The following is a 22,549-nucleotide window of genomic DNA, read 5'->3' as shown; positions in this document are numbered from 1 at the left end:
CAGCAGGGACAGCAAGCTGGAGGACCGCACTGCTGGGGGGCCCGCCCATCCAACACTGACGATGCTTCACGCAGCTGGACCTCCTGCTCCACGAGTTAATGAATGTCTGTACTGGTTAGGTCAGACTGAGTCTGAATTTTTTTCATTACTTGCAGTTGCATATATCCTTACTAATACATTATGTGATGGGAAACCTTTATTTACACTCAAAATTCTCAAAAGGATAGAAAGGTGCAGTGTGACCTTTCCCTGAAGCTGAAAGAGCAAGGGCTCTCGAATCCTCTCGTGGCTGAGGGCTTAAATGAGAAGCCCGACGAGCAGCAGAGCGAATGGGCCCTCCTCTCGGCATTTAATTGGCACGTGCCATGTTCCTTACACAGGTAACATGTCTGGCCTCGAAGACCAATGCAAATATGTAGAGCAGCAGAGAGCTTTAAGTGTACTCTCACATATAATAAAGGTACACTGAAATCCAGGGCCCACAAATTTGGGTTTCCCCAGAACAGAGTGAGGAGAAAAGCATGATGAAGGTGTGAGCCCTGTCTCAATTGTGACTACAACCATCTGGAACTGACTAGGTACCTTAGACTGATGGGATGGCTTGCACTTTCCTAAAACAGTCGGTAGTACTGTCACTTCTCATCAAAAGACAGAAGAAGGAACGACAATCTGTATTGCAGTGATCATGATTTGGGGATTACTATCTAAGGAAAAAGAACCTCAATTCCAATACACTTAGGAAGGTAATCCTGCTCAATTAAGAACATGAAAGAACAGCCTCGTCTAAAATAAGACATGTATCCACTTTGCCTTGGCAAAGGACAGACGTACTGGGCCTAAAATAGTTCCAGTCCCTCCATGTTTGCTGACAGCAAGGACGGGTCAAGGAGCCTGTTTTCCACCACGAAGGATGCCAGGCCCAACTGGTGTGACCCCTGCACCCCTGTCATCACACCCCTGCTGGCTGCACTCTGCAGGACTGCTAGGTTGCACTCGGGCATCTGAGGCTGTTGTTGCTCCCTGGGTGCCTGTTTCCATAAGTGGATCACAGCCTCCTCGTAATAAGCAGGTCCTTTTCCACACCAGTTCCCACTAGAGCAGTGATTCTCAAATTTCAGCCTGCACCACGGTCATCCGGGAGGCTTCTTAAATCCCAAATTGCTGGCCCCACCCCCAGAGGGTCTGATTCAGTACGTCTGGAATGGGCCTCAAGATCTTGCTTTTCTAACAAGTTCTCGGGTGGTCCTCATGCTGTTGGACCAGGGACCACACTTTTGAGAACCACTACACATAGGACAGATACTTGGAAAGTAAGTTTCCCAAGTACAGTACATCTGAATTAAGAACAAAATGAAGCGTGGGGGACGGGATGTGAGAACATAGATGGACAACACCACGAAGAAGATGACCACGATGATGAAGGAAGAGGAGGAAGAGGGGGGAGAGGTTCCTGGCGTTAACAGTGAGGAATGAGCTCCTGCTAAGCCCTACCGGACAGCAACAGCAGAGCTCCATGTGTACGCACATGACAGTCAGTACCCAGATGGCTCAAGTTTTTGAGTGGAGTCAAAATAGAAACAATCACCATTTGCATAAACTAACCATCAATTGCATTTATGGGAAAGCTTTTTAAGTTTCACCTGTGATCATCCTTAGGGGAAAGAAAAAATAAGTAAACTGTTACTTTACCATAGTCACTAAGATGCCACCCACACACCAAGCGCTCAGTGTGCACCCTCCCCACACTATCCTCACAAATGGACCCCAACATTCTCATGCTTCCAACCACTTGTCAAAAGAGGAAGCCAAAGTATACTGAAAAACTGAGATGTGAGGTACTCAGAAAAGAAGAGGTCAAATTAGAATGTATTCATTAATGAGTAAGTCAGTGTTAAGTCAGCAAGCATTTAGAATGCTTAAGGTTTAAAATATATCCTTTTACAGAACCTGGATTTAAGGCACACTCAGAACACTGAAGCAACAAAATTACTGGGGGATCATCTCAGGGGGATGATCAGCCCTAATACTTACCTTTTTGGAAAACAATATTTACCTGTTCTGGTTTTCTGCTGATAAGAATACTTAGCACCTTGCTGAAGAAACTGGCAAGTAGTGGGTTCAAGGGGGAATCGTTTAGGAGGAAGCTATACAATTTCATTAGCAAGGATTCATCTTCTCCCAGTCTATCATTCATCTGGGAGACATCAGAAGTGAGCAACTCACAAGATATATTTGGATACCTAGAAGAACAGGATACTTATATCATCATCTGTATTAACAGTTTAATTACATAAAGTAAAATGCAAATCAGAAAGGTTTCCTAAAACTCTGTGAAAAATAAACAAAGTCATCTTCTGGGAATTAGAAAATAATTTCAATCCATTCCGTTCAATTTAATCTAGAGAGATTATAGAGTGAATTTTCTTCTGTGTCTAAAAAATGGTTTCTAAACCAAGCTTGAACCCAACAAAACTAGAGCACACCTGGGACTCAGAAGGCAAGGGCGGGGCCTCCTCAGAGGAGGAGGCGCGATGGGGCAGGTCAAAGCCTGGGGCCGCAGCCCTCAGCAGCCTGCTCTGGCATGCAAAGCAGCACAGCTCATAGGACAACCGCGGGGGACGCCCATTTCCAGGAAACTGCACTGCACACAGCACCCTTAACTATTCAAGATACACTTAGGTTCCTGGACAGGCTGCCTGTATTCTCAGATGGGTTGTAACTGGAGTTAGAAAGCCGGGCTTATCAAGAGTGCAGTCCATATGACATGTTATGAGAATAAATATTCTGATATACTCAGGAGAGAACAGGACACGGCCTGAGTTACCCAGGTGGTAAAACCGTATACAGAGCTCTCCACACCAGTCTTCCAGGATCTTCTGGGATCAGCCCACCATCAGATCTCACTGCTGTGGGACACAGTCCTCTTCCACAGGCCCCACGGCCCTGGAAATACCTGTACCCCTAAAGCACGTTCGCCCCTGAGCGCAAGGGCACTCTCTGAAAAGTAGGCAGTAGATGCATTTTCTCCACTCACTTCTTTTACCACAAATGACTTCTCATCTGTTCTCAGAGCAACAGTGGAGACTCCAAGGCCCGTCCAGACTACACTCTCCCCCTCCCACCGTTCACCTCTCTGCTCTTTATCCCTCCCAGGTGAGTAGCAGGGAGTGGCAAGCTCAAATGCTGATCAGGACAGGGAGGTGACAAAACAGCTAGAAGCAGCTATATGGCTAAAGAGAGGGGTAAAGGGTGTGGTCGGAAGCCATGCAGCACCCCTGAGGCATCCAAGCAGCTGCCTGTTTGGAGACCACGGGCTTGAGAAGCAACTGGCAACAGACCAGAAGCTGCAGCGCCTAGCAGCTCTGCCATGAGGGAGGAACACTGAACCGTATGAGAATATCCCCAAAGATCACATTATCAAATCGCTGTCTTCCGGAGGCTTTGGCTCAATCAAATTAAAGCCTTCCTCACTTTATAGAACACAAGGACTCAAAGACCCCATAATACAAAGTCACCAAAGTGCCGGAGGCAGGAGCAAGCAATGGCGACAGGTGTGGCTTCTGGAGTCACACCACCTAGGCTCAGAACCTGTCTCCACCACTTAAAAGCTGTATGACCTCAGGCACGTTACTTACCTTCTCTGGGCCTCAGTTTCCAAGGATGCAATATTAAGACAACAGTCCTTACCTCACGGGGGAGAATAATACATACAAAATACCGAGAAGGAGGCCTGGAATAAATAAATACTAGCTGTCTTAATTCCCCTTTTTCTTCTACTTCATAAAACTTCCTGAATGCTGCAACGGGGCTGGGGTTGCGGGGGTGGTGGCGGAGTCAGCCCAACTGCCCCAATTTGGAAGCTGCTGGCAAAGGGCCGGGAAAAGCTGGAGACGCCAGCTCCGGCCACAGCCCAGTGTGTAGGGAGTAGTCTCAGAATTCTGATGCAGAAGGTCCAGAAGAACGCGTGGGCAGCTTTTAAAATTTTCACCTGTTTCTCCACCGGCGACCTGGAGGTCTGACTGAGCTAAAGAAGCACGCATGTGGGGGCCCAGGCACAAACACAAAGCCTCAAAGTTCTGGTTCAGAACAGGCTGGGGCTACTCTCTCTCTCCCTCCCTACCTCCCTAAGATTAAACAAGCTTCTGAAACACCCCAAGACCTCCTCTACGCCACCCTTCAGCAAGGCCTCTCCAGCCCCACCCCACCCTCTGACCTCAGCTGCAGAGAAGCGACAGGAAGAGAGTTCAGCCCAACCATACCCCTGACCTGCAGCCGGTCCCCTTCCTCCTCCCACTATGAAGCCACCCTACTGTCCTCTCGACCGAGGCCAGCACAGAGCATCACGAGACCTCCCGCTCCCTCCACACCAGCCCCATTTCCCCCTGCGCTGCATCACCCTCACCAGCACATACACACACCGTTATTTCTCGCATCTATGAAGAAAAACAAACACCACACCTCTCCTGGCTCCACATCTGCCTGTAGCTCCCACTTTCTCTCTCTGCTCCTTTTCCAGGGAACTACTTGAAAGAATTCTCTGCTTTGTCTCCAGTTTATCCTCAGAAGCACTGCAGCCTGGCTTCCGTGTCCAACAACCTGGAGAACCTGCACTGAAGGGGCCCATGTGCTCCACGCTGTAAATGCCAATGGTTACCTGGCCTGTCAGCACAGCCCCTGGATCCCCTGGGCCCCCTGTCCCATCTCCCCGTCCTGAAGCCTGGCCTCCCCTGACATTGAGGGAAGCACCCCTCCGGGTTCTCCTCTTGCCTCTAAAGTCCCTCTGTGGGAACCCTGACCCGACCAACAGCATCTCAGCTTTTGGGTTTACACTAGTACTTAAGGACCTATTTTTAAAGTTCTGTTCAAATTTCTGCTAAATTATTTAAAACTGAGGTATCTGTTATTAAGATTAAAAAGTTAGTGTAAAAATGACAAACCTTTAACACCTTGTGTATGATCACTGGATTAAAAGTGATGGGTTCAATCCACATGTGTAACTGATACGCAGTTACAAACTTCACAAACCACAGCAATCACCCCACCATCCGTAAACTAAAAAGCACTAGTCTAAATTTCCTTAGATGACTACAGTCAACCTTAACCCAGAGAAGCTTTCAGATTCCCTCTGAAAAATCACTCTGTGCTAATCCAGCTGTCCGACTTATCCGGCTCTGTGTACGTTACCACAGCTGGTGGCTCTGTCCAGGCCAGAAGTGCAGCAGAGAACTGCTCTGCTCAGCTCAAGCCATGCTCCCTCGAAATGGTGCCAACCAGAAGGCTGCATGCCCAGGGAAACACACCTGCTCTCTCAACCTCAAAGGTAGCACAAAAAACGCTGGCATGGCAATACAACAGATGCCATGACTACTTTTTGGTAAAATAAGCAATTTCCACAAGGCTTGCTTACTCTTCTCCAGTTAAAGAAGTATTAGCTTCATTCAGCATGTGAGAAAACAGATCCAAGAAGGGTAAGCCTCTTGTTCAAGTTCTCAGAGCTCCTAGGAGAGGGCTACACGCATCCCGGGTGGGCCTGATACTAAGCCCACACCACGCTGCCTCCAGCCAGGATAAGCCCCACGACAAGCAGCATCCACATATGGTGGTTCACTGTGAAGGGAATTCCAAAGTAGCAAAGTATCTATCTTTGGGGCGAAAGGAGTACACTGGTATTCCTGTCAAATTTCTGTCCTTTTCTTTTCTGAGGTACTGCTCTCTGAGTGGAGACGTGCTGCATGCTAGTTGTCAACCTTAATGGCTGGCAGAGAACATGACTTCCTTGAAGATCCAAGCCATGAGAACTTGGAAGCATTACTAAGTACTATTCCTCTGACAGCAAAACTCTCCCCACAAAGAAATGAAAGGATATCTGATAAGGGGGACAGACTGGGGGAAAAAGGGCAAAGGAGAATCTACTGTAGGCCGTAATTCTTCCTATTCCATTAAGTTTATTTAATGCTTCATCAATGACTTTTTGTTTTGTTCCTGAATTGGTTCTATTTTCAGGCAGAGAGGGGGGGACAAATATTTCAATAGAGTTGGAGATGGAAAAGTAACTAACTGAAATCCCAACACTTTAAATACATATGGAATATTCGCAGAGTTTCCAGGGGTCCGAATACGAAGTGTTATAAGCTGACGACACCAGTGGTGAAGTAGATAAATCCACTGCAGTTATCCAAGGTGTTAGCTGCTTAAATTTAGCTACAGTAATGTTGACCAAGACCCATACCCTTATTTTCAGTTAACAAAAGGTCAGAATTTATTTAATCAGCAGCGCTGTTCATTAAACAAGCTCTGGCCCAGATGTGCTGTGTAATCTTGAGTAGTCACATCATCTCTGTCTTCCTATTTGCAAAAAAGAGAAAATACTTACTTGGATTGTCTTAGTATTTTAGGAAACTTTATCACTGTTTATAATGCACCTTGCCCTTAGACAAAACCTTTTGGCCAAAATTTAGAACGTTCACTTTAAAAATCTTGTGATTTCACTGGACTTAGTTCTAGAACGGATTGTTTGCTCCACTGAGCCTGTTGCTCTTGACATGTTAACATTCTGTAACTGGTCTACGACAGCCCTGCAGAGCTGCTAGACAACAAGGACGATAATATACCCTACCCCCGCTTCACTTCAGCCCCACCCTAAAGAGAAGACTGAATTTTCTTACTTGTATCTGATCTTTTCATCCATGTCTTGAGGTGGTTCTTCAATAATGAATGAGACTAAATCTTCGAGACATTCTGCTTTTAACAGGAACTCTATAAGTTTGCGGTTCTGAGCTTTACATTCTTGTAAAACATCTTCCTCATCCATCAACTCCTTCAGTGTTACATCTTCTCTTTCTAGAAGTGTGTCTATGTGGGATGATGAGTGAAGATCAAATTTCCAAAACATGCTGCTCTAAACAAAATGCAGAGAGTATTTCAAATACAATTTCAACTTCACATATTAATTTTTCAAGTTTCCATCTAGTTTTACAGTCTAAAATGTCAACTTGGGTCACATAAGAAAAACAAGTTCCATATCGAATCTATAAAATACTTTCTAAATAAGTAAAACTGGCAAGATTTTTTCCTTCTCAGAAAATATTTTTATTGATAACAAAAAATTTTGACTTGAAAATGCTGAAAGAATGATAAAACCTGGGATGATTTTAACCTGCAAAATTAACCCACCCATACTTTAAGAATTTAGTGCTGGGAAAGGAAGAAAATAAACCCTTTCTTCAGGGTGAAACATACATTCTTACACAGAACTAGTATCTTCAGTAACAAATGACAAGTATCGAGACCTAAGTACATGGTACTCTTCAGAATATTACAACATTAAATAAATAACCACCACGAACCAGAACTTTTAGCCACTGACAGCACCTTCACAGCTGAAAATGTGAAAGCCATAAAATGGCAAAACCTATGCCATTCTTAACAAAGAAACAAAAAACTGTAGCAAGATCACCTTAAAGAACGATCATTCACCTTGTCTTCAAAGTTGATCACGGAAAATTCGATCCTAGGATGTCTACAGACAAAAGAGTTCACTGTCCTTATTTTAAATACTTCAGCAAAGTCACACTGAAAAGCCATTAGTGACATTCAAATACCTTCCCACGTCCCACTGGTATCAGGTCAGTATGTGCTTATTTTGGTCTATAAGTCGAATTTCTGCTAATCTAATGGTCTCTCCACTTGAAGTCAGAAAACTGGACACAGTTTACAATTTAGCCTTAAGTCTTCAAAAAAAAAAAAAATAGGTCTCATTTAAAGTAGCATGTCTTTTCATTTTTTTGTAATCCCACACATAAAGGCAAAGTATAATGAAAAGTACTAATAAACCACAAAAGCAAATCTCATATCAAGCCCTTACTACTGGCTAGTTATAAACAAGATATACACTCATATTCATCAACTGAAAACTATAAACATCTACAAACCAAAGTCATACTTCTAAAATATGGATCAAGATATAATCACATTATCTACCTCAATTAAAAACTGACCTCCAAAATTTTAACCTTATAAAGGTAACTCATCATATACTGATTTACAGAGAAAACTGATAATTGGTGGTGATGAAATAACAAGTGTTGGCAAACTTCGGCCCACAGACCAAATCCAGCCCACAAACTGCAAGCTAAGAATGGCTTTGATAATTTTAAAGGGTTGTTTAAGAGAAGCATATGTGACAGTGACCATGGGTGGCCTGCATATTTACTATCTGGTACTTTACAGAAAAAGTTTAGCATCCCTTGCTCAAGAGGAAATAGAGTGCTGACTAACACATTCCTTTCTGCCATCTCTGAACCCACACGGGCATGTCCCCCACAGTCCTCACAGCCTGCCCGGAGGGGCGGAGCCATGTGGTGTCAGGCGGGACTGTCTACCAGATCCATTCTCTCCCTTCCTTAGGCACTCACCTAGACCATGTCCCCAACTTCTCGGGCAGGTAGATATGGCCACATTACAAAGTTTTCTCCAATGTACTGTGAGCCATAAAAACCTCTATGTGCTCCCCCCGGCATCTGGCTGGATGTTGATGACAAAAAAGGCCCTAAGGGACTGCAGAGCCCAAAAGGAAGGTGCCTGCACCCCCAAATCACCACAAGGAAGATCGCTGCCTGCCGATCTGAGAGCCTGTCCTAGGCCGGGTTACGATGAGCCATCATACACACCTGCTCTGTATTCCAGCAGGATGGCCGACCTGACCAACCAGCTCCTCCAAACTCCTGAGCGCATGACATCGTGTGTTATTATACTTATTTTATTATACACAAGAAAAGGAATTCTTGAGCAACTATCTGTTTTAAAATGCCTAACTCCTTTTGCTTTCCACTATCCTAAATTAGAATAGCATTTTTCAAATCAGAACACCTTAAAATATACATTTCCACAGTGCATTTTCTTTAAATTGGGTAGGTATACTACCGATTTAAAAATAAAATATAACCACAGTATACTCTTAAACATTATGTATTCTATCTTTTAACCAAACAGCAAATTGACTGGAAACGAACAGCACTGGTAAATTAGTTACCCCTGGCTTGGCCCTACTTCTATTTGTGCCCTTTGAAGTAAAATCAAGCTAGGTATGAACTAACTGTTACAAAGTTCAACTGCCCAGGGCCCTGAGGTCAATGGAGTCCTTTAAAAAATGTAACTAAGATACTCTGAAGAAACTGAAAAAAGTCAGAACTTCAACAGGTCACTTTTAGTAAACATAAATACACTTTAAAATTCTTAACCTAGGTATACTTCAACAGGATTTAGCGATAAGAGGGAATACAATTTCTTACAGTAAACCAATTCACAGGCTTTTAAATCAATACTGACAAAGAGAGAAACGGTAAAAGCAAACTACCCTCCATCTTTCTGCAAAATCCTAGAATTGTTTTATAAGTTGAATGAGGTACCTTGAAAATAGGGTTTTCTCCACAAGGGCTGAAGAGTATGTGGGCAGAAGTTGCCGCAGAGGACAACCTCTGCTATGCTCCGCCTTCCTCATAACTGAAGACACAAGTGAAAATTATCACTGTATATGCATAAAATAGGACCAAAGGATCCATAAATCTACTCGTCATAGATCAACTGCTTTAATTAAGGGTCCTGTGAAATTAAAATATCATCCTTCTTGGAAGCAAAACCTGGGCCACAGTACCTTTATTTCAAAAGCAGTTAAGCAGTGACACTTTGTTTCTGAAACAAAAGGTGCTACCTTGTCTCTATGACACGGGACCTGGTATGGTGATGTGGTTCAGTCACGTGCAAGAGGTTTGAGAAGGACGTCAGTCCCTCTGCAGAATCTGCCAAGGCTCTGCTGGAAGAGTATATTGAACAGGGCCCAACTGTGGTTTATGTAAACCACCTACAACCACTTGCTTTCCATCAAATAAACATCATTTTCTCCTCAAACCTTGTTAGGACTCTTAAGCCTCTCAACATACTGGATTCCAATGCTGGCTCCACAACTGCCTGGCACTGAGGCCTCAGGAAAACCACTTCACCTCTCTAAGCCCCAATATCCTCAAACAAGTAAACTGGCTGTGAGTAGATGAGAAAGGCCCGGTCTGGTGGCTGAGACATACCGGCACTCAGCACCTGGAAGCTTCTGTGTAATCAACATACCACCCCCTTGAAGTCAAGTGAGCTTTAAACCAATGCTACCGAACTTCCATGGGGTCTTATTAAAACACAGTCTCAGATTCTGATTCAGGAAAGCAGGGATCAGGCCTGAGATTCTGCACCTCTAGCAAGTCCTCAGATGCTGCTGCTGTCCTGGGTTTAAACCATTGCTGATCATTTGCAATAAACTGCTATAAGTATATTCAAAATAATCATGTAACCATGAGAAACAGAGGAAAAGCCTACTATACCAACACGTGACTGTTATTTATTTCAGAAACTCCCTGTGGACAAGCTGGTATTAGTGGGTTTTCCTTCAACATAACAGAAGCAAAACGTAACACTTTCCAACAGAGGCCAGAAAAAATGACACCATGGACACACTAAAAGGTAAACTATTAAAGAGCTTTCGAGAGAGAAACTGCTGATGGTCCTGCCTACAAATGAGAAGGAAACTGTGGAAATGACAAAGAAGAACTTTAATGAGTTTAAAATACAAAATCCCCTATTCATTATGTACTAACTGCCTAATTTTGGCAATTTTCTATCCAAGTGGGGTAAACTGCACTCTGTAAAGCCCAAGTCTGTGAACTGCTATCAATGGTGGAAACCCTGTACCCAGGAATGGCCGGCCCAGGGCACAGGGTTCAAAGGTTCAAAAAGACATACAAAGATTATGAAGAATCTCAAGACAGCAATGTTGAGCCTGAAAGCTAACGCTTCTGGGTGTGGGCCCCGTGGGACTACAGGCCGCACACCCGCGAAGCCAGCCTCTGGTATGCCATTCCGTAACTGGCTCACTTCAATCCCCAAGATCCCATACCCTAAATACTTCCTCGCATGCTCCAGTCTTGCAACAAACACGCACAACATACATCCAGTTTAGATAGCTGCAGTCACCTAAAGTAAGAAGTACAACCTACACAAACATGAGAAGTAGCTGCGTTCACCTAAGATAACACAGGGGAAAGACTTTAAGACAACAAAATGTGTTACAGATTTTTAATACTATTTCTTTTAGATGTGCTATGAAGGGAATAGTTATAATACAAATTTTTTCTGGGTCTTATACAAAGGCACGTAAGCACATGCTCCCGAAGTTCAAATCCCTACACACCTCAGTCTGCCTGCAGCACTCTCTAGAGGCCCCGGCCCTCAGCACGAGAAACACAACACCTCCACTGTCACCCGAGCTGGTGCTAACAGAAACATCACTCAAGACACAATGTGAGCCACATGTAAGCTTAAATTTTCTAGCAGCCACACCAAAAAGTAAAAAAGAAACTGGTAAAATTAATTTTAAATGTATTTATTTAACCTCATATAGCTAAACATTATTATTTCAACATGTAATTCTTTTGGTACTAAGTCTTCAAAATATGGGTGTTTTGAAACTTCACAGCATATCGCAATCTGGACCAGCCACATTTCCGGTGCTTAAGAGTCACACGTGGCCATTCGGGACAAGACAGCTCAAATTGTATGATTGCTACAATTATGATTCAAAGTTTCTCTCCTGGTACTAAAATACCTTCCCCATCTCCTTCCACAGCCAAAGTCAATAGTTACCCACCTTTTCCACACAAGGGCCAATGTGGGATGGGTGGGGAGAGGCTATGGGCCACGGTCTTCTTTCTTTTAAAATATAAACATACCTGGGAAATCATGTTTATTCTCATATATATATATATATATACACACACACACATATACATATATACATATAAAAGAAACAACTTGGACATTCTTAACTCAAACAAGTAGGTCACAAGAAAACGAGAACTGTTTTTTAGCCTCTAATTTCTAGGAATATTTGTAGGGATAAAAGGTAAAATTTCAAATTCTTTACCTTGTGATAATGGAGAATGCTAGCTTGAATCAGGAGGGCTACAAGTGGCTCATTACTGGTAGAGATACACCTGGCCAAATTTTGAAATAGTTACGTGTCTGTGGGAATTTATTTCATTTTCTAAGTTAATTCAAAAATATTATGATGAAAAATAAAATGCCCAGGTCACTCGAACATGTTGGGAAACAATGATGTTTGATTAATATAAAAAAATAGACTCCCCACTGGTCCCGGAGAAAACTGAGTCTTCACGGCCTCCATTCAGTTTTTTAGTGTATGTGCTGCCGAAGCGAGCACCACTGCCTCCATTCAGGTTCAAAACAACGTGCTTATTACTCCGCGAGGGGCAGGCACATTTACCCCAAACCTTTGGCCGAGTTTACCAGCAGCCTGGGAACAGGGTGTAGTGAACAAACTGAGCTGCTGAAAGGCTGTTCTTACTGGCTCTCCTGCTTCTGCCAGTGTCCAGACACCTGGAGTTGCAGGACCCCTGGGCTTGGATTCAGGCGTGCGGAGAACTGAGTTGGGCCACATATAACAAGACCCAAATGGGGGGACGGCTAGGCTGAAGAAGGGTTGGTGGTTGCCACTCTGTACACTGAGAGCAGCACGCCACCAGGAAGGGACAGAGAGGAAAGTATCTATAAATAGCAGAGTGCAGAGTCACTCTGAAGGGAGGTCAGCTCTGTGTTATAAGTTAATGATAAACTCCCCCAACAGCAACGCTCCAGGCCTAGGCAAAAGCTATAATTTTCACACGAAGAGGCAGAAACATGCAACATCGGGAAGGAGTAACAGTTGGGCTTTGATGGCAGTTCTCTTTAAGTACTAAGGAAAAAGATCACAAAGGACTGGGAAGTCTACCCAGTAGCTGCCTCTCCACTGTTAACAAAGGTATCCAACTCATACAGTTGTCCCCTCACCCCCACCCGAACACTAGACTAATCAAAGCAAGTATCAGAGTGCCAGTTAGAGATAACGAATTTCTTTAGAGGAAAGGGCAATACAAACTCAGGGCCAGTTTCGTTGTATTAGCTCTGAAACTGCTTCTTCCAAAGAACGTATCAAAAGCAATCAAGTTTCTACCATCCAGATGTTGTAGATGCTTTGCCCAGTTTTAATTTGTAACTTTCTTTGATATTTCAGCTTTTCAGAGTAGTAAATAAAGGAGTAAAATCCATTTAATATGCACTATATTAATCAACAGGTACTTTTATTTATTTTTTTGCAGTACGCAGGCCTCTCACTGTTGTGGCCTCTCCCGTTGCGGAGCACAAGGCTCCGGAAGCGCAGGCTCAGCGGCCATGGCTCACGGGCCCAGCCGCTCCACGGCACGTGGGATCTTCCCGGACCGGGGCACGAACCCGTGTCCCCTGCATCGGCAGGCGGACTCTCAACCACTGCGCCACCAGGGAAGCCGTAACAGGTACTTTTAAAGCACTAATTTGCACTGTATTGGGGAATGCAGGAGTAATATGATAACGGTGCCTACTTCCTTGAAGAATACAATAAAACTGAGAACAGAGAAAATACAGAAAATAAATGGCATAAACTCCAAGCTTGTTCTGTAGAAAGGGAGCTCAAGGGAGGGGAGCCTGGACAGAAAAGACTTTGCTATAAATGAGGCCTAAGCTGGGCCTCAAAAGACAGGTAGGGCTCAGTAGGTGATCCTACAAGCATGGAGGATAGACCCTGGAGCTTCAAGAAATTCACAGCAGGGAGAAAGTCCTGATGACAAGAAGAAAGAGACTTTCAGAAGGCACTAGGAAAGGTTAGGCAACGCAAAGCCAGATCTCAAAGAGCCATGCACGAATGCACAGCAGAGCCGGGCAGGCTTGCTGCAGAAGCGAGGGAGGGAGCCAGTCCGTTCTAACTGAGATAAATGCACATTAAAATAGCTATAGCAAAGATTAACACAGTATACAGAAACAAATGACTCAAGAAAAGTAGAGGAAAATGACACAGAGGAGACGAAATTTAAGCTGTGGCAAGTACATTTTCAACAGACGCTGTACTCCCACAAAGGCGGAGAGGGGAAGAGGTCTAACCTGTTCCCAGAACGGCCATGTGTTTGAATATGACTAAAATGTGGGATAGGGAAGGGAGTGCTTAAGACAAGACCACTGAGGTGGGACACTGAGGTCAGGTGAGACAAGGCAAACGAGCAACAAGATGAGATCTAGAGTTTAAATGCTGTCAATGTGAAAGATGGACTGGACAGGGGTGAGCCTAGATAAAGAGCGGTGACCCAGAGACTGTTTTAAGAACTCGCAGAGGATGGCGAGGCCCTACAACAGCCTCTACTTTGAAAACCAAGTTATTCCCTAAGAAATTTCACATTAAATTATTATCCCCCCTCCAGTTTCACCCATAATTCCTCAAAGCCTAATTCTCATGTTTTCTTCATTCCTAGCTGCACTTAGGTATCAGATGATACAAATTTATAGATTGCCCTTGGAATTCTGAGCTACCTGGGAAACACACGATCCTCAGAAAACAAATGCCTACCCACACCCTGGGGCTAACTCCAAATACACCTCTAAGATGCTGTGGACAGGCAAGAGGTGTGATCTTAATCGCCCACTTCACTTTTATATTTAAACAGCCAACTGCCAATCAAGAAAAGTCCAGCCTCACTTTTGTCATGGAGTCCACACTAAAGTACAGTGATGTGTCCTTCTACAAGTTCTCATTATGAAAATGCAAGTGGACATGAATTTCTGTGCATAATTTCCACAACTTCAATATGAGTATATGCAAAGCATGACTTATTTATACTAAGAACAAGTTTTTTTTTAAAGTGAGACTAAGGGGTTGGAAAGAAAAAAGACAAGTAATGAGGATGACACAATGGCAATCAGGTTTTTGCCAGGAGCCTTGTTAGAGATCAAAGCAATAAAGGCAAGGAAAACCTAGCTGGATCTAGGTGTCTATTCTGTGTGTGTGTGCGCGTGTGTGCCTGCACAAATAAGAAAATTCTAAGTAGAGGGTTTTCCATCTCAAGCATCCAGAATTCTCTGAATCTCTGAAACCAGGCAGAGCTGTCAACAAATCTGAAATATCAGAAAGAAGTGACATGTAACTGGAGAGCCAGAGGAAACGTGATGCGATTAGAACACCTGTCATCTGAAATAACCCAAAAGAGTTCCTAATCTAAAACTGTAGGGATGGGAATTCCCTGGTGGTCCAGTGGTTAGGACGCATCACTTTTGCTGCTCGCGCCCAGGTTCAATCCCTGGTCAGGGAACTAAGATCCTGCAAGCTGTGCGGCGTGGCCAAAAAGTAAATACAATAAATAAAACTGTAGGGAGGAAGATTGGTCCTAAGCAAGTCAGGAACAGTATGAAAACAGCAGAGCTAGAAAGAGAACTCTATACTAACACAGTGCAGGGGAAAGCCTTGGAAAATCCAACTCGCCCATGTTTTTACTAAGTGAAATCAGTTATATGCAGTTTGTGAGTCATCCAACTTGAATCAAGTGACAGTGGCTACTTTTTTATTCATATGTCCATTACAGACAAGATGCCCAAAGAGAACAGCCTTTCCAAATCAGAAATTCTAGAGCATATTGAGATGCCATTGAAAAAAGGCCAAAAAAGAAACAAGCTTCAGTTTAAGAACGAGCTAACTACCCTGGTTAATTTGGAGTTACAAGCAACTCTATAACAGAGACAGACATGGCAAATTGGTCACAAATTTTAAAGGTCCCCTCCCCCATTTTTTTTAACCTTCGCTCTTCCTTGCCCAGCAAACTTTAATCAGAATGTGTATAATCAGGACTTCCCTGGTGGTGCAGTGGTTAAGAATCCGCCTACCAATGCAGGGGACATGGGTTCAAGCCCTGGTCCAGGAAGATCCCACATGACACGGAGCAACTAAGTCCGTGCGCCACAACTACTGAGCCTGCGCTCTAGAACCTGCGAGCCACAGCTACCGAGCCTGCACACCTAGAGCCTGTGCTCCACAACGAGAAGCCACCACAATGAGAAGGCCGCGCACCACAACGAAAAGTAACCCCTGCTCGCTGCAACCAGAGAAAGCCCATGTGCAGTAACGAAGACCCACGGCAGCCATACATATATAAGACATAAATAATGTGTATAATCATAAAGCATTTAGGGCTATCTCAACAGTCCCTAGACTAGCAGTAATAACTTGTTAACCTCTAGGAAGTGCTTTCCGTCATGAATATTTTACCAGCAAAGCAGACTCCTGGACTGCTGAGACTCTGCACAGGAATACAAGCTCAGTGTAGAACATGAGACATGAACACTGCTTACAGTCTTTATAGCCCCTTAATCTCTTCTAGCTATTCCACAATAACAGTAAATGGCCTGATACGGCAACTTTCTATTAAAGGAGGAAAAATGACTAATAGCAGCTCACAATTATTAAGTGCCTACCATATGCCAGACTCTGGACTTGATGCTTTTAGATACATTATCTGTACCTCACAACAACTCTTCAAGGCTTCGCTCTCATTTGCAGATGGAAAAACTAAGATTCTAAGAGGTGAGATGATCTACCAAAGACCACAGCTAGTGAATAAGCTGGCCAGAGCTGGGACTCAAGCCCAGGCCCATTGCGCTCCCAAGTCTGTGCTCTTCCCATCACGGCACACGGCCAAAGGACCAGCATGGAACACCCGGTGAGCGACCGGTCCCAGCAGCAGTCATCGAGAGCACAAGCCAGCCCCAGGCCAGCCTGCAGAAGGCAAACAGCAGCAGGCTAACCTGCCATCTAATGGCTCTTGGGATACACTCATGGACGGGAATCCCATGTCTTCATGGGCAGGGAAAAGAATCACTTGACAGACAAGCTGGCTGGGAGCTCAGCCCAAAGAGCGTAGGTGGTGACACTGGAGGAGCTCAGCTCTTGTGGCCAGTGGTGCTATCAGAGCTGACTGACCAGAATGCCACAGGTTTGTCCAAATGCACAGAAAACACGAGTGAATCAGCATTTAAAAGCTGTCTGACATGATGAAACCAAGAGAAATTTACTTAACATGGTTAAATGTAAAGTCCTTTTAAAATAAAAACTGAAAAGCATGACATGGGGTGGGGGGTAGAGGTTGCTAGGCCTAAGAAAACTGTTAAAAGAAAGAAACAAGTCCAAAGATTTTAGTTACTTATAAGTTTGACATAAAGTTGTATTATGCTGTGACTAATAAGCAAGTAACCCTCAGAATGTGTCATAGATCAACTGCATCTAGGACCACGGGAGATACTAACTCTATTGAAGCCTTCCCTGGGCAGATCAGCTCATGCCAAGCAATATCATATCCTGTTCTGGGGCAGATGAAGAGACTGCCAACCACATGGCACCCAAAGAGGACCAGGGTGACAGAAGGACTTGCCACTTGGAGGAAAAAATAACTAGCTTTGAATATCTCGAAGCTCTTTTATACTATCACGGACAGTGCCCAAGGGAGAAAATGAGAGCCAGTGAGTGAAAAGGACAGATTATCCGTCCTATCTGTGAGCAGAAGATGCAGGAACTTGCTAAAGGTTAGGAACACCAACACCTTCAAGACCCCAAGGCTGGAGGTCCTCTGGAAGCCTGGATGATTCTCTATGAGGGCAACGACAGACAACTTCCCGTTCTGGACAGAAAGACTATATTAAATGATCACCACACTGTTTTATGAATTTCTTCTCAAAGTCTATGTGATATAAAAGGCATGGCTACATTTGGGCTGACATGGAGTCTCAACAAGAAAATAGCAAAGGATTCTGCCAACTTCCAGATGCTTAGTGGGTTGAAACCTACACAATTCTCTGCCCTTCTGGAAGCTCTAGAAAAACAACAATAAAGGACAAAGAAAAGGAAACAACAGCCAAGGAGAATGCCAACAAATTTATGAAAGACAGAAAATGGAGAAACAATTCCGAAAGTCCAACATCCAAGTAACAAAAGTTTTAGAACATATTATAATTCACCACTGATTTCCCTTGTCAAAAAAATGTTTTTTCTCAGAGCATAAAGAAGTGACTCTCCCCCTAAGACCTACATGTGGCACCACGTTGAGTGGTAAAAGATCCTTTAAGACACAGTGTGAAAGCCCGTGGTATCGGAGATTAAAAAAAAAAAAAGTGTATCTAAACTCTTCTAGTGAGGAAAAACTTATAAAAGGACTGGAAATCAGAATGACATCAGCTTCCTCAATAGCAATTCTAGAAAAGAACATTTTTAGACCTGGAAGGTCTGAAAGATTTATTCAGAGTTTCTTGAGGAAGCTACTGGATGGAGAATGGGCTTCACTAAAGCATGGCAGTAAGCCATGAGAGGAAGACACGGAATCCATGAGACCAGGGATCCAACACACAGAGAAGCAAAGATGACTCCCAGAAGGGGGGACACCTGCAGCTACAGACGAAGTCAAGAGGAACCAGTTTGGAGTAAACCATGAGGCAGAGGGCTCTGGAAAGGATATGTCCAAGGAAGTGTATTGCCAGATGTATGTTACCGTGTTGAGAAGGATTCTGCAAATTAAGTCAGAGATTTAGGGATTAATTAACCAAAATATACATACTTTTATTACTGATATTAACCAAAGTTGTGCTTTAACTATGTTGGGAGATGTGAGAGGGAAAGAGCTATGCATATAAGAGCTAAACCTTAACCTTCATAATTAGAAGTAAGACAGATTAGAAACTGCTACCTACAGGTATATAATTTAGAAATGCATAAGGAAGTAATAAAGATGAGTAAACAGCTAAGAGATGGAGGTAGCAGCTCCTAGTGAGTAAGTAACTCACTTACTCACTAGGGGCTGGGATGAGGAGGGGATAGGATGGGAAAGATGAAATAGATGATTGTTATTTTTTGTTATAAATCTTGTGATACCATTTGACTTTTTAAACTATGCACCTATGTAAGCTATGTACCTATGTATGATAAAATAAAAAATTATGAAAAGAAAGAAAATATAAAGTAGCACAATTCCTGGCATTTAGGACAGGCTCTATAAATATAAGCACAATCTAAAATCAGGGTATTATAAAAGACTATCTAACAGAAAGACTCTGAGGTGACTACATGCACTTAAGATTCCTACGTACAAAAAACAAAGAAATAGAAAAATCCAACCAACAGCAAAAACCACAATGGTACCTTTTCAGTTTAGGTCCTTTCCCACCCCATTTTTTCTGCCATGAGTGTGTGAAGCAACTCCAGAGACCTAGGATACCTGGGGGTACCATACTGAGATTGCCCAATCTGGTCTGCCACCTTTTTTATAAATACAGGCCCTGAGCGAAGAATGGTTTTTACCTTTTTAACTCTTTGGGGGTGGGGGTGGGGGAGTATCAAAAGGACGATATTTCGTGACTTGTATAAATTCTACGAAATTCACATTTCAGTGGCCATAAAGTTTTAACAGAACACAGTCACACCATCCTTTACATTCTGTCTCTGGCTGCTTTTACACTACCAGGGCAGAGTTGAGCAGGTGTCACAAGAGACCACATACGGTGCTATCACTTTGCACTGCAGCTGGGCGCTCTCCAAATCGCAGTGACACGGGTATAACTCAACAGTGCTCAGAGTGCCATATGCTGTACTGCAACATTTTATTATTATAAGTGCACACCCAACATGTCAAAACAAGAAAAGAAAATCTGGACTTCAAATGTTGTGTTTTTAAGGTACAAATGGGATGTGAACTATTTTGTTATGAAATTAGATGGCAAAGCACTGTTTATTATGCAATCATACCATCCCTGTGCTAAAATACACTATATGCTGACATTACCAGACTAAGCGGTCATCACAGTATTCCCAACTCACAAGAAAGGAACAGTCAGAAAAGTCAGAAAATGTTAAATGGAGTATCTTATTACAGGAGAACTTCTTCACAAAAATAAAAAAATGAAAACAAAGCTTCAATCAAAGCTGGTTTCTAAGGTCGCCTGTTAATAAGTTAAAGAAGCCGGGCTTCCCTGGTGGCGCAGTGCTTGAGAGTCCGCGTGCCGATGCAGAGGATACGGGTTCGTGCCCCGGTCCGGGAAGGTCCCACATGCCGCGGAGCGGCTGGGGCCGTGAGCCATGGCCGCTGAGCCTGCGCGTCCAGAGCCTGTGCTCTGCAACGGGAGAGGCCACAACAGTGAAAGGCCCGCGTACCGCAAAAAAAAAAAAAAAAATTAGTTTTTGAAATCCAGCATCACAACAGAAAAATGGATAATTGTTTTAACTATAAATGAATCTGACAGTCAGATCATAGCTTATCACTGCATACTACTGGACTTCTTATATCTGAACCCTCAACTGAATTCTCCACTCAGTCAGGCAGGTAAGAAACTGAAGAGTTCATACCTATGGGTTAGAACCTATCCCAAGGCAGAGGAAAAGGAAGGGCTGGGCCACATGAGCAAAAACAAACAGACAAAACCATATGAGACAAGGTGCTCAGAGTGAATGACTACTTAAAGGGAATTCTCCCCATCAGGATTTATACAGAATAATATGAAGATAAAAACTGGACAAATCAGAACCTTTCTACAAGAGTTGGTGCTTCACTATGTAAGCAGAAGGGGATGCTGAGGAAGAGTTATTCACAAAGGACTGGAGGTGGGGGAGAGCACAGGCGAAGTGGCTTACTGCCTAGGAAAGATTGGGGCCTGGGGATTAGAAGCAGAGACCTGTTATAACAGAACAACTATAGTATCTCCTGAGACAGTGAAGCCTGAAAGGTAGATGATTAAATGGTTTATGCCCACCTGCTCCTCCAGTTACTATGGAACAAATGAAATTGGATTAAGTATGTGTGCATAGCCCCAAAAAGGTCCTACTGGGCCACTTTCTATTAAGTGCCAATTGACTCAAAAGCCAAATATGCAAAGGAAACCTCTGGTCTTTCACAAAAAAATTCAGTAAAGAGTTGCAAAATGATAGCAATTAAGACTCAAAAGAGTCAGGTGGCTGGCTAGAAGCCAGATGTCCTTTGGCTGGTGTAAAACAAACACAAATCTCTCTCTCTCTCTCTCTCATACACACACACACACACACACACACACACACACACGCGCGCGCACACACACACACACACACAGAGCCAGGTGACCTAGAAGCAGTAGCTGGGTCGCTACTAGCAGTCTTTCTCTGGCATGCTACATCAGCTTACTAGGCCTGTCTAGTCCTTAGGGCCCAGCTCAATCCCACCCCAACCCCCATCCTGTGGAAACTGGGAATCCCATGGGTGCTGCAGATTCTACGACATACCAGAGCAAACTACAGAGCCTGTTATTTAACTTCCTAAAAATACCATAGCGCCACGGAGCCAGGTGGTACCTGGCTCAAAGTGATGACCCAGACCAGGTCCACCTAGACTCCAGGGTCTCAAGTCAGAAAACTGCTTTCCTTGATGTAACTCATGAAACTCCTCATAACTTTAGTGACCTTACCTTTCAAACCAAGTTTAAAAATTAAAAGAAATGTTTTCTTTTCTGTGGCTCCTTGCCCATTACAGGTTATCCTGGCAACGGTTGTCTTCCAATTTACTGCATTAGCAGATTAGCAGAATAAAGCGGGATGGTGCACATGAAACAGAAGTTCCCCTATAAAGAAAAAAAGAGCAAAAATGACAACGTGTTCTCTTTTGTTCGGATGGGAGCTGCCATTAAAAATACTGGTTCAAGGTCTTCATTCACACACAACTATACCTCAGAGGATTGAAAAGTACTAGCTAATTGAATTTTTTTCTATGTAACAAGAGGAAAAAAGGCACTGTCATCCCTCTACCTAAGCTTTTATCCTACACTAAACAATAACCCAGAAATAGATACACAGTAATAAGAGCACTATCAGTGAGCAAATAAGAAAAAATACATACGCTTATCTTTGTCTTATGAAAACATCAATGACATTCTTACTCAACACAGGGTTAACTACAAAGGCACCATATTTTACAACACTAAAACAAGTTTTAGAAGTATCTCCCTCTAAACGTCCCCAAGTAGCCCCGTGTAATACCTTTAAACAACTGTAACTTACTAGGAACTATGAGCAGAACATTAAGTTCACTGAAGTACTAGCTGCAGCTGAATCCCGTCTCTAATGTGAATTAACCAGATGCTTCACATGAAAGGACTATAAATTTAAACTGTCTTCCAAGGCACTTCATTTATAACTAAATACTGCAGGAAAAGACACAAACTATGGACAATATACCAATCAGAAATCCTACAAGGGTGCAGTCTACAAGGCATCTCAAAATAAATGCCATTTATTTAATGCCTTTGTTCCACAAAATTCACACTACATTCTGATCAACTCAACATTTTCCCTCAAAATAAATAGAAACAATGCTAACCACTTGCTAAAAGAAACAAAATGAATCAACAAAAACTGTAACAAACCTAGTTTAAAATGAAGAAAATATTTGACTCTAAAAAACATTTTACCAGTGAAATGTTTTCTCAACAAAAACTTAAAAAAGTGTTTAATTGATCACCTAAATTTTTGCTTTAAATCATAAGAACAGATCATGTGCCACCACAGTGTTTAGACATGACCAACTTAGCATGTTAGTGTAAAGAGTACATTTCTAAATGTCATAGGTAATTCTAGTCCCATCACAACCACTCT

The 22,549-nt window shown here is 43.2% G+C and overlaps 1 protein-coding gene across 7 annotated transcripts in view; it reads right to left on the bottom strand.

The window, feature by feature from the left end:
- Nucleotides 1–22,549, bottom strand: part of PPP6R3 (protein phosphatase 6 regulatory subunit 3) — a 126,847-nt gene that overhangs the window by 66,704 nt on the left and 37,594 nt on the right. For 4 of the 7 annotated variants that reach the window (XM_060019445.1, XM_060019447.1, XM_060019446.1 and 1 more), the window contains 3 exons: nt 21,367–21,519; nt 6,666–6,898; nt 2,054–2,240 (listed from right to left, as the gene is read on the bottom strand). In XM_060019445.1, the coding sequence (XP_059875428.1) occupies nt 2,054–2,240; nt 6,666–6,892 (414 nt within the window). In that variant the 5' untranslated portion in view covers nt 6,893–6,898; nt 21,367–21,519. Of the gene's footprint in view, nt 1–2,053; nt 2,241–6,665; nt 6,899–21,366; nt 21,520–22,549 lie in introns of those variants that run through there. The other 3 variants (XM_060019442.1, XM_060019443.1, XM_060019444.1) reach the window with 1 other exon arrangement.

This window comes from Delphinus delphis, chromosome 8, assembly GCF_949987515.2.
Source record: "Delphinus delphis chromosome 8, mDelDel1.2, whole genome shotgun sequence".
Taxonomy (NCBI): Eukaryota; Metazoa; Chordata; class Mammalia; order Artiodactyla; family Delphinidae; genus Delphinus; species Delphinus delphis.
This window is presented reverse-complemented; position numbering and strand designations above follow the sequence as displayed.